The 12,509-nt window shown below is 25.6% G+C and overlaps 2 protein-coding genes across 6 annotated transcripts in view; one reads left to right on the top strand and one right to left on the bottom strand.

The window, feature by feature from the left end:
• Positions 1-75: 75 nt before the first annotated feature.
• Positions 76-4,545, bottom strand: LOC100863517 (RUN domain-containing protein 1). Its single transcript, XM_003691742.4, has 9 exons — positions 3,594-4,545; positions 3,398-3,491; positions 3,149-3,316; positions 2,862-3,042; positions 2,697-2,791; positions 1,851-2,606; positions 1,672-1,769; positions 1,494-1,588; positions 76-1,403 (listed from the first exon to the last, which is right to left on the bottom strand). Exons 1-9 carry the CDS (start codon positions 3,746-3,748, stop codon positions 1,297-1,299), a joined length of 1,749 nt encoding a protein of 582 aa, XP_003691790.2. The 5' UTR covers positions 3,749-4,545; the 3' UTR covers positions 76-1,296.
• Lap1 (leucine rich repeat containing protein 7 lap1) overlaps positions 4,315-12,509 on the top strand; it is a 50,528-nt gene continuing 42,333 nt past the window's right edge. For 3 of the 5 annotated variants that reach the window (XR_015291406.1, XR_015291407.1, XR_015291408.1), the window contains exons 1-11: positions 4,315-4,790; positions 4,905-5,071; positions 5,163-5,298; positions 5,374-5,663; positions 5,742-6,453; positions 6,729-6,919; positions 7,151-7,258; positions 7,520-7,973; positions 8,041-8,837; positions 8,939-9,010; positions 9,091-9,343. Coding sequence is in view for 1 of the 5 variants with exons in the window: in XM_012483836.3 (XP_012339290.1) it covers positions 4,916-5,071; positions 5,163-5,298; positions 5,374-5,663; positions 5,742-6,453; positions 6,729-6,919; positions 7,151-7,258; positions 7,520-7,973; positions 8,041-8,837; positions 8,939-9,010; positions 9,091-9,267 (3,093 nt within the window). In the remaining 4 variants the exon portion in view is untranslated. Of the gene's footprint in view, positions 4,791-4,904; positions 5,072-5,162; positions 5,299-5,373; positions 5,664-5,741; positions 6,454-6,728; positions 6,920-7,150; positions 7,259-7,519; positions 7,974-8,040; positions 8,838-8,938; positions 9,011-9,090; positions 12,412-12,509 lie in introns of those variants that run through there. The other 2 variants (XR_001111671.3, XM_012483836.3) reach the window with 2 other exon arrangements.

Genomic DNA, 12,509 nt, shown 5'->3' with positions numbered 1-12,509 from the left:
TTATTATTTAGTTTCTTTATTTATGTAAAAAGTTTGGGACAATAATATTGGGACAATAAATTGCAAAAAAATAAATACATTGTTCCATAAATATATTTCCGCAAATTTTTTTCAATAAACTAACGTCAAATCATGGTATATAAAAAGCAAATTTATATAATATAATACAATCATACAATTAACATTCTTATAGCTACCTTATATGTGAAATATTTTGTATAGGCGATACAATAGTCGCATATATATCCTAGGAAACTACTGTTTTAAAATAATGCATATGCTTTAATAAAATGTATGTCTTTTTTGAAATAATATTCATAAAATTAGGAACAATAATTTACTGCTGTGTACATAATATTTGATATACATACATATTTTTAGCTGTACAATAAAAAAAAATAATTTTTCTCATGATTAACTAAACATTTTTACTATACAAATTAATTATAAAATTTTATAAAATGTAACAAAGATAAAATATATCACAACATTAAAATTTACACACATTAGTAAATCATTATTAAATTTAATTACTACTTGAATGATATGTTACCATAAAATTAAAAATTAAAAAAAATGCATTTATTTAATTTATAGAGTATTAAAAATAACTTTGGTTTATTCTTTGGATTTTGATAGATTAATTCTTAATATAAATTAATATGATTTCCTTGTAATGAAATTTAGTATCAAGATCTTAAATTTAATCACAGTAAAAATCACGTTCATCAATTTTATAAATCCTGTTTAAATTTACGATATTATTTTTTAAATGTAAATAAAATTTTTTATTTCAAATTTATTAATTTATCGAGAACGTGCAATGTCCAAAAATATAATTCAAAATAACTAGATAATGTACATATATTTCAGTCCTTATTGTTGTCAGGCAGCATTATATTATTACCTGTTCTGTACTTTATATGTATTATAAGATCATCATTGATACTTTCACGTACGACATATTATTTTTTGCATGATATTTTATATTTTCGAAATAATGTAATTAAATAAAAAAACTAAATTCTAAAAATATGAGATCAAAATACTGACATTTTAAGTTATTACATTATTGCATTATAAGAATTGTTTAATAATAAATATTCGAAAAATAACAAAATGTTTGCAAAATAATATTTAAAAATTATTTAAAAAGATATACTATCATAATATTAATATAAAGTTAAAATATACTGTTTGTTATTTACGTAATTAAAAAATCTGATATTTCATCTTTAACTTGCTAAAAATAAGTACCTATATTCTCCTAAATATAATATTTAATATTTTTTGCAATCAAAATGCGTCTTTTATATTTTGAAACTGTCTTACCGCCAAATCAACTGGTAGATCAAATTTGTAGCTAGTAAGGCGATCGAGAGTATGAAACGCATCTTGGAAACCTATTTGTAACAATAATATAAAGATATTCAAAGATAGATCAAAATATAATCCAATAAAAATAGTTATTTGCATATTAATATCTTAATTACCTGTTTTTACAACATAACTCCATGATGTATAATGATTTTCAAGAAGATATTGACATTGCAAGATAAGTTTTAACCAAATAACAAGTTTGTTAGTGCTATAATAAAAGAGATATAAATCTTAAATTTTTATTCTTATAAAACGATTTTTAACTAATTTTCTTGTAAAATGTTTACTCACTTGAGAGATGCACATATAAATGCTTTAAAATGAGAATCATAACTCCTTTTGTATGGACTGTGTGATGCAATAATATTTCCAATTGTTGTTAATAAACTCTAAAAAATATAATTTTCTTTTAAAACAAATTCTATTTAAAATCAATTTAAAGAAAATATTACCACGCATATAATAGCTACCTGTTTAGAAGAAACAACTCTTCCACCTGCTAGATCAAGATTGAAACTTTGAGATAATTTCTGTGCTGGACTAGAATTGTAATGATGGCCATTTTTAATTTCATAATACTTCAATATTAGTTCCCATGCATGCATTAAATTAGAAGTAGAAGAATTTCTTTGAGGAAAACATCCAACAAATGGTACTACACTATTAGAACGCGCATCAGACATTAAACCGTGTTGTATTAAATCACGTATGGAAGTTGCTAAATGCTTCCTTACAGCGGATGTTACTCGGGCATTGCAATGAGACATAGAATCTGAATCCGAAGCGTAATCGTCTTCATTAGCAATATCGTCATCTTCTGGATGACGCTCAACTTCGGCAATAGTCTCTATAACATGTTCAACTGCGATATCTAATCTCGTTCTTAAGTCGCGCCAATTATGTATAGAATTTTTCTTAAAGTTTCTTCGAACTCGTTCACTACCACAACCTAATTGAGATACTAGGAACATATGTAACAGAGCTACAACTTTCTTAACAGTGTTCAGAGTTTTTGTTCTACTTTCTTCATCTGATTTCCTGTTAAATGATTTTTTAGCATAGGAAGTAGAACCAGCAGAATTTGTATGTACTGGGCATGCACAGGTACACGCTAAAGTTTCTGTACTAACTTCTCCTTGAAGATAATTTATAAAACGTTCTAAATCTGCAATTTGTGTTTTTAATTGTGATACTAACTGCTCTTTCATTTTCAAAGGACTAACAATCTGTAAGCGAATTTTAAGTTAATTATTTTTTTTTTAATTCATTAATCACTATTTTTTTGGTAATTTATTCTATTAGAGAAAACAATTTACCTGACTTATAGCATAATCTACTTGCCATCTTAAATCATCAACTGGTAATTTACAAAGATCATCAACATTGAAATTTAACTTTTCTTTTAAATGATCTTAAAAAAAAATAATAAAAATAATAAAATCAGTATAAATTTTAATCGAGTATTTATTTAAAAAACTTACTTATTATGATATTCTGTCGCTCTAATATCATACTTTGTGGTAAATCTGCATCACCAGTTTCATAAGCATACTTTTCTAGATCTTCTAATTGAGATTTTAATTGACATATTAATTCTTTTTGTTTTGTTCTTTGTAATGTCATTTTAGATTCAACATCAATATCATTTATTACTCCAGATATCTGTTAAGTTATATAAAATATTGATTAATAAATTTTTAATAAAACATAATATAATTTTAAGAAATTAATAAAACAGATATATATAGCTAATTTTTATATAGCTTACACTTTGTTTACAAGACATTGGAGAAGTTGGCGTAATTGATCTGCTATCAAATGATAAATTATTTGGAACATCTGGTATTCCTCTAAAAGCGAATTCTTCTAATTCTTTGAGCAATGTTTCTTTTTCATTTGCTGGTGCATCTACAATTTGTCTTAAACGAAATTGAACCTAAGATAACCAAATTTTAAACATTAAAATATTGTATTTTGTAACAAATATACGAGTTATAATTTCATATTTATTTAATACCTGGGCAAAATGAGTAGTCAGTGCTATAAGAGATGAATTAAGCATTTCTTGCTCTTCCTCAAGCACTTTTAGCCTTTCCATATCATATGGTAAACTATTAGAATATATTAAAAATATTTATAAAATTAAATTTTTTACACACATACACAATTAACAGCAATAAATATTGCATCTGTTATATTTATGAAGCACTTACTTTTCCATATTATCGACATATTTATATTCATCAGCAAAATCATTATCACCATCATTTGCACCAACAGGCGCCCATCTCTCGCCTGATGGTCTATCACTTTCATCCGAGTTTTCGATATCCTCATTTTCACTACCTTTATACTCGCCAGAACTCATTTTCCTATTGTTTACGATCCTGATTTCTTTCGAAAATTCTACCTTGCCTTCATGAATCTTAGTTATAATTGATATAACAAACGTTTCAATGTATGACAATTCTTTTTTTATTTGTACATATTACATAAATTTAATTTTTGTTATAACACATTACAATGTCTTGTCTTCAATTCTCATCACGCTTAATCCATTAATTAACTTCTGCGCACGTGTACGAATGAAAACGTCACTTGTCGCTGTCGATTTTGCGCCAGCTAAGGCGCATTCTCATATCAAACAACCACAAATATTGTAGATTTAAGATTCGTTCACTTTTTAGGATAAAATTTGTATTATAATTGATTCATACTACTATACAGATAAAAATATTCAATAACGATTTTCTATATTAAACATGTATTTTTATTTTCGATCATGTTTATATTAATAAATTTTTACAAAATCTTTTTAATATATATTAGAGTTGCATAAAAATCTACAAACAATTGTTTAAATAAAATATTGAGGCGTTATGAACGAACCATTAATATTATCGAAGATTTTTATGGTAATCTCGTTGTATGTCTATAGTCGAATCTCACAAATGTGTCAAATTGTTTTATCTTTGAGAGAACATTCTTTATAGCTTTATTGGATCAGTTACTATTCTAATGATTGTATAAAAGAATAGAATATGCAGCAAATAACAGTGAGATATATTTATAAACAGAATTTTTAAAGAGAAATATCGAATAACCTACATCTCATGACATAACCAGTGTTGATCAACGCTTCATTACGTTTTGTACATTATTCTCATCTCTACTTGAGGAAAAAGAACTTATCAACAAGTGCATCGCGTATCATAGTATTCGCGATGATGTGGCAAGAAATAACTTTGACGAAGCCGGCACGTAAAAAACCGAACATTGACACATTAATAGCCGAATGATTTTCAAAAATTTCATAGAATAATTTTTAGTGAGTCCAGTTGTTTTATTCAGGAGTCTATCTTTTATTATAAATATATCGATGATAAAAAATCATTCTTGAAGTATTATAGGTAATAAAAAGAATTTTTCGATATTTTATAAATTTCTTTAATTCTGATTATTATAAAAAAAAATGTCATGATGTCTTTTTATAAAAAGTACATATTTTTCAAAAAAAATTGTAGTTATACATGAAATGGGTAGTGCTTGGTGGCAGTGTGCTGCATGTTTGAGAACACAAGAAGAAGATATCTGTGAATTGCACTTAAATAATTGTAATCTTTATGATGTACCACCTGATGTGTTCATTTATGAGAGAACATTGGAAAAACTCTATCTTGATGCCAATAGGGTAAAAATAAATACTAGTGATTGTTTTTTATATATTTATTTTTTTATTTATTCCTATGATTCAAAAACATAATTTTCATATTTTATTATAGATAAAGGATCTTCCAAGACCATTATTTCAGTGCCATGAATTACGAGTACTTTCCCTCAGTGATAATGAAGTCACAACATTACCACCCGCCATAGCATCATTAATTAACTTGGAGTATTTAGACCTCAGCAAAAATAGTATGAATCCAAAAATTTTATTATTTATAATTCTTTTTGTAAATAAATCATCAGTTTTTTTATTTATTTTTTTAGGTATTAAAGAACTACCAGACAGTATAAAAGAATGCAAAAATCTTCGCTCTATAGATATCAGTGTTAATCCATTTGAACGTTTCCCAGATGCTATTACGCATATTGTTGGATTAAGAGAATTGTATATAAATGATGCATACATAGAATATCTACCAGCAAATTTTGGAAGACTTTCAGCTTTGAAAACATTAGAACTTAGGGAAAATAATTTGATGACATTACCAAAGAGTATGAGTCGTTTAATAAATTTGCAAAGACTTGATATTGGTAATAATGATTTCACGGAATTGGTATGTTTATATTATATTTTTATATATATTCTATGATTACTATTTATTAATTTATATATATTGATTTCTTCTTTTCAGCCTGAAGTTGTTGGAGATCTTATCAATCTCACTGAATTGTGGATAGATGGTAATGATATCAGACGTATACCACTCAACATTAATCAGCTTTACCGTTTAAATCATTTTGATTGTACTATGAATGCAATTCATATTATTCCATCAGAAGTAGAAGGATGGAGAGATATTTCCATTATGCATTTGTCATCAAATGAAATCTATCAATTACCAGATTCTCTTTGCTATTTACGTACAATTGTGACTCTTAAAGTTGATGACAATCAATTGAATGCACTGCCAAATGACATTGGACAAATGTCAAACTTAGAGGAGCTTATAGTTACTAAGAACTTCCTCGAATATTTGCCATCATCAATAGGACTTTTGCGAAAATTACATTGTTTAAATGTAGACAATAATTATTTGAGATGCCTTCCACCAGAAATTGGAAGTTGTACAGCATTGTCATTGTTGTCATTGAGATCAAACAATTTAACTCGAGTTCCACCTGAAGTGGGACATTTATCTTCTTTAAAAGTACTTAATCTTGTAAACAATTGCATTAAATTTTTGCCCGTTTCTATGTTAAACTTGAGCAATTTAAAAGCATTATGGCTGAGCGACAATCAAAGTCAACCATTAGTGCCATTACAACAAGAATTTAATTGTGAAGAAGATATGATGGTGTTAAGTTGTTTTATGCTACCACAAAAACCACGGCAAGAACTTGAACGTAAATATCTATTTTTATCTATTTGATAATATATCTATATAAATTTTATTCATTATATAATAGTATAAGTTTATATATAATAAAATATGATCCACTATTGCTGCTAGTGGATAATGAAGAAGAAGATGAAGAATGAAATGGTAAAGTATGTGCTAACAAATTTATTCATTAAAATATATTAATAATGATATTATTTAAAAGTAATTAAAAATTCTTAATATAAATGTATATAAATGTATATAATTAGAATTTCGTTTTTTTTTTTTTTTTTGTAGAAATAACACCAGCTGTAGGATTAATTTCGAGTTCAATTGTTGGTACTGGAAAAAGAATATGTTTTGCTGCTGAAGTAGAATCTGAGATCCCTAGACAACTTCACCGAGCACCAACTCCTTATCCTAAAGAGCTGCGCAACCTTGCTAGGCATGCCCGCAATTTACATCATCAATCAACGCATGATGAAAGAGTAAGTGCGATTTAAAATGCGATTATTCTTTTCTTAATTTTATATCATTTTTCTTCCTTTTTTTTCATTCTTTTTTTCAAATCTAACAAGAAAATCTTTATAAAATAAGAATAATATTGCAGAATATAATAATTTCAAAGCCAATTAAAATATTTTTTTTATATTTTTTTATATGTATTTTTTTATAATTAATATCTAGAATACAAAAAAATTGCCAATTGAAACTTACAGATGCATTTAGAACAGGAGACTATGATCAAAGAAGCTATTATTGCTACAACTACTTTGGATCTTACTTCAAAATCTGGGACCTGTTTTTCACAAAGTTTATTTAATAAGGTATTCATTAGAGAATTATGAAAAAGGCAATTTTATTAGATTGAAAAATAATTATTAATGATTTTGATAATAAAGTTAAATGAATATTACAATAGATTAAAATATGATTGAAAATAAATGAATTCAAGAAATACAAAAAAATATACATAGTTACATTAAAAAATAAATCAATATTAAATAGAATTTTATAGGGATAATCATAAAGTTTCTGTAAATAAAGAATAAAGAATTATCAAATAATTTCAAATTTCTATTCTTTAGGGTTCACATTCATCACTATCACCAACTGAACATCATATATCAAAAGAGTGCAAAGCTAGTACTCCTACAGATATTGGAACAGAACAATCTGTTTCAGAAGAATCTTCCGACGAAGCGAACAAGACGGTTCTTGCAAAGGAAAAAAGTCCAGATATCAGAGAAGCAAAATATATTCGTAATCCTACATCTGAATACATTTCCAAACCTCCAACAGTAGCAGACTATGTAAATTCTACTTGGAAACCAGATGAATATTCGAAAGCAAATACAGCAAAAATTATTGAATCAGAAAAGTTTATAGAACCTTATAAAAGTATACCTATTATTACAAGCAACAAGAATACCGATCATGTTCAAATACCAAAAGTAAATGAAGTACCACCTGTCCCACCACCATATCATATTGCTGCTGCATTTTCAAAAAAAGCAGCACTTTTTCAACAATTAAATCAATGTAAGTCATTTTTTTTTTATTATTAAGATGATAATATACATATGGATTTTTTATTTTGTCATTGCAGCAGCCCAATTGGATTTATCTCCTCCAAAAATTGATATTAACACATCAAATTTAAAAATATCACAGGAAACGCAAATACAAAGTTATGACGAAGAACAATATAATGATAAATTTTCATCAAATAATACAGATATAATTAATACAACAAATAATGATGAAAAAATAAATTCTTTTAGTAATATTGATCAAACACATATATTGACAGAATCAATAGGTCCAGAACAATCCTTAGAAGGAGATAGATCATTAAAACCAAGTAGAATTCCTATTTTAAAAACAAAACATTTAGAAAATACGAATTCTATTTCAAGCAGCGATTTATCAAATAAATGCACAAACTCTTCTGTTGAAGATTATGAAGCTTTAAAAATATTGAACGCATCATGTATACCTACATCTCCGATAACAGGAAAAAAATATCGAAGTCCGCTTTCTATGCAACATAAAGTTTCGGATCGATCGAAAAAAATAATAAATGGAACTTCAAATAATAATGCTTCCTGTGATAATTTATCTATGAATGTAACAAATTCAACTTTAGTTACAAATCCAAATATGGAAGGAACTTCAAAAACGTTATCTATTGAAACATCATTAAATATGAACAATTCTGTCAATATAAAAAATGAAGCTAATTCTGGTCGAAGTACTCCAATTTTATCAAATAATAAATTTCCAAATGAAGTGACCAATTCTAATGTTGATAAATATAAAATTGTTGGACGGAATGAATCATTAAACCCAGAAAGAAAACCAAGATTTAAATGGATGTTCGGGCCGCATAAAAACGCTAATGTTGTATGTTTCTTTTTCTTTTATTTTTTTCTTTTTCCTTGTTTTATAATAATAATTACGTAATACTTTTATGATTTATAATTTATAATTTATTATTTGTACAGTTGCCTGTCCAAGTGAAAAAAAATCCTGGTCTTGGTTTTAGTATAGCAGGTGGAGTAACAGGAGCCGAAACCGTAAATATTTCAAATTTAAATGGAATATAGTAAATGTTTCTAATGCCTCTTTTTTTAATTGTCATTTTTATTTATTCTAGGGAATTATAGTGACTAAAGTAAATCCAGATGGTCCTGCACAAGGTACACTTCGACCAGGAGATAAAATTTTAGAAGTGGATGGCATTGATTTTACTAAATCTGATCATAACAATGCTGTGGCTGTTCTTCGAGCAACAGGAGCAGTGGTATCCATGATGATTAGCCGTCATCAATGATATCTAGTTAAAGAAAAATAATCTTTTTTCATATACTAGTAATCAGTTTATGCACATCGAACTGAATACATCTCATGTAAGTTTTTTTTTAGTCTATATATTTTTTAACTAACATTAGTGCATATCATACTTCATTGAAAAAACGAAAGTTCCATTTTATTAGTTTTAAACGCTTGTTTTCATGGTAGTAAATCATACTTTCCGATATCATCGAATTGAATTATACGACTGAAACAGCGTTTACCAAAGGTGGGAGTGGTGGCATTTATTTGAGCAAATATTTCTAACTTCCAATGGTCACGCCTTATGAACCGAGCTTTTTTTTAAAAAAAAACAAATTCAAGAAAAATTCCGTTCATAGACTCGTAGATACCGTAGATTAGAAATACGCTCCTTTGCACAATTTATAATAAAAAGAAAAAAAATTTAAAATGTGATGTACAATTAAAACTATTTTTAAGAAAAGTTTCTTCATGGGCCGATTCACAGCTCGCTCGTATTATTTGGGCACATAAGTAGGTAAAATAGAAACTATTCAGCATAAAATTATAGAATGATAACTTTCTTCCTGAATTTCCAATTTCATAAAGTATATTTGTGTTGTTTTATGGTGTTGATTGTATTTGTGTCAACTTACTTGTTCTCTTTACAGAGAACTAACAATGTGCCAGAAACAAATACTATTTATTATTCATATACATTTAAAAAGAATACTATATAAAAAATGAACATATATTATGCATATATATTATATACAAATATTATCTTTGTCGATTAAATGAGATTCTTACAGAAATTTTTTTTAAAATATGAAATATTTAGAAATGATTATTTTACAAATTTTTCCAACAAAGATTTTAAAAGCACAAAGAAATGGCTAATTTGTTTGTATTATTTAATAATTTTATTTTTATATTAAAAAATGGTATAGTTTGAATTATTTGAAAAATATCTGTGAGAATCTTGTTAAAGTAAAAAAAAAGAGAAATATTCTTCTATGTACTCTAATTTTATTAGTAATATTTTTAATTTTTTTATTAATTTTGCTATTGTTTTAAATTTTCTTTTCATTTTTTTATTCTTATTTTAAAAAATATTTTTTTAATGAAGATTATTCATTAATAATACATTATATTTTCAAATGATTTTATATATTTTTACTTGCCATTGTTTCGTGATAGGTTTATTTTTATTAAATATTAGCGATTCTCTTATAACAGAGTCAACTGTTAAGTGTTTGATAAAATAAGATCTTTATTATTATGGTTGTGAATTATTATATTTGATTCATTCTATGTAAAGAAACAAATGTATGTACCTTGTAGAAAACTGTATTTTCACAACAATTATTAATATGGCATAATAATGCCAAATAGTAAGATAACTACTTTTCTATGTTAGTAAAGTTAACAAAAAAAAATGAAGATTAATCATGTAAATGGGTAGAGCTGTGAGATAAATGTTTAGAAAGATTGATGATAAATAACACAAATGAACACTGTTCAAGTCAAGATATGAGTTATAATCAATATATTGTTTGTATCCCAGAACTTTTATAACAAAATAACAATCGCACTTCACTTTACCTCGCATTTACAGAATAATTATTACGCACATTCTCTTAATATATGTATTTCATTATATATTTTATAACAGTTTTAATTAATTTTGCTAGTTATATAAGGATTTAGAAGAAATGATTTATGCATTTTTGAAACTACATTTAAATAATATTTATTTTTTTTATTGTCTTTCAAAGTCAGTACGATGTATTTTTGGTATTCATTTTTGTGGTCAATTTCTTTAATAAATTAATTTTATATAAATATATATATATATATTACAGTTACATGATAGCTTTAAAATGAAAATATGTATGCATGTGCTCACATGTGTTGAGTATGACTTCATATACATATATATATAAATTGTTCTCTTCTATAACTATCTGAGCTTCGAATTTTTCAGTACATTATTTGAAATTATAGCGAAGTTTAGAGAGAGAACTTCCAGAATTGAGAATTATAACAAAAAGTGTTATATTTTCAGAAAGATTTCCTTCAAGTATACTGGTACAACTTATTCAGTGAATAAGAATTACTCTTTCTATGTAAAATACATAGAATTTTGATATATTTTAGAAGTAAATTGACGAAAAAGAGCAGATTATTTTTGATTTAAATATTTTGTGAAAGTAATTTTAGATAACTATATACTTGTACTCATACATATAATTGTAAAGTATTCTTAGTCAAATTATTTAATTATTTTTTATGAGTACATGTAGTTCTACGATATATATATATATATATAAAACTAGCTTGAGATTTAAATTTTGGATTAATTAAATTATCAATAATAATCTGCATACCTAGTCATATTGGAAAGTATGAAATATAATGAGGGTGAATTTCATTTAATAATATTTTTATTTCTATTAATAATTTGTGTAATTTTTTTAAATATCAATATTACTTTAAGATTTATGATAGAAAAAGATGATATATTTATTGTATGCTTTATGTTTCAACAAATACTCTTATATGTTTATTCATAATATAGTGTACAAAGTAAACTTCAAATATGTATTAATGTTTTCATAATAAGATATAATACTTTGTTTAATATGTATTATGTTATGCTCAAATACTCAATTAATTCTGCAAGATAAATTAATATTTTGATTGTTAAAAAAAGAATTTTGGACCATAAAACGCATATACAATCTTTTCTACTACTCTAACTACTAAACAGACTGACTACTTTTTGAGCAAATATTTAAGTGGCATTTAATGGAATGTATTGATTGTACGGGAAATGTGTGATTAGAAATGTGGTACATGAAACTGTATATATAAAAAATTAAAAATATGTAAGTAAACAAGTGGTCGTACTCATTACTTAGATTTTAATTTGAATTATGATTCTTTTTTTGATATTTTTCTTTGTTTTTATAACTTTTTTTTTATTTCATAAAATTAATCATTGATTTCAATTTGATAGAGTAATTTTTTAAGTAAAGTATAGAATAAAAATTATTATTAAGAAAACAATAATTAGTACAACCACTTTCTCGACCTATTTTTTGGAATACCTACTCAAACAATTTGTATAACAATGTATAAATTAAATGTACAAAAAATGCTCACAGTGGTTTGACTGGTCATCATATAATAATTACCATATAGTTGTAACACTTTGAATATGTTAGGCAAAGATATTTTAACTTTCTTAAAAAGTCC

This window comes from Apis florea, unplaced genomic scaffold (genome assembly GCF_048593485.1).
Source record: "Apis florea isolate Af1SG1 unplaced genomic scaffold, ASM4859348v1 contig_2411_pilon, whole genome shotgun sequence".
NCBI lineage: Eukaryota > Metazoa > Arthropoda > Insecta > Hymenoptera > Apidae > Apis > Apis florea.
This window is presented reverse-complemented; position numbering and strand designations above follow the sequence as displayed.

Coding starts and splice junctions, on each gene's coding strand:
- LOC100863517 (XM_003691742.4), bottom strand. CDS start 3,748: ATGAGTTCTGGCGAGTATAAAGGTAGTGAAAATGAGGATATCGAAAAC. Junction 2,792..2,861: donor GCGACAGAATATCATAATAA/GTAAGTTTTTTA, acceptor TTTTTTTTTAAG/ATCATTTAAAAGAAAAGTTA. Junction 1,770..1,850: donor GAGTTGTTTCTTCTAAACAG/GTAGCTATTATA, acceptor TATATTTTTTAG/AGTTTATTAACAACAATTGG.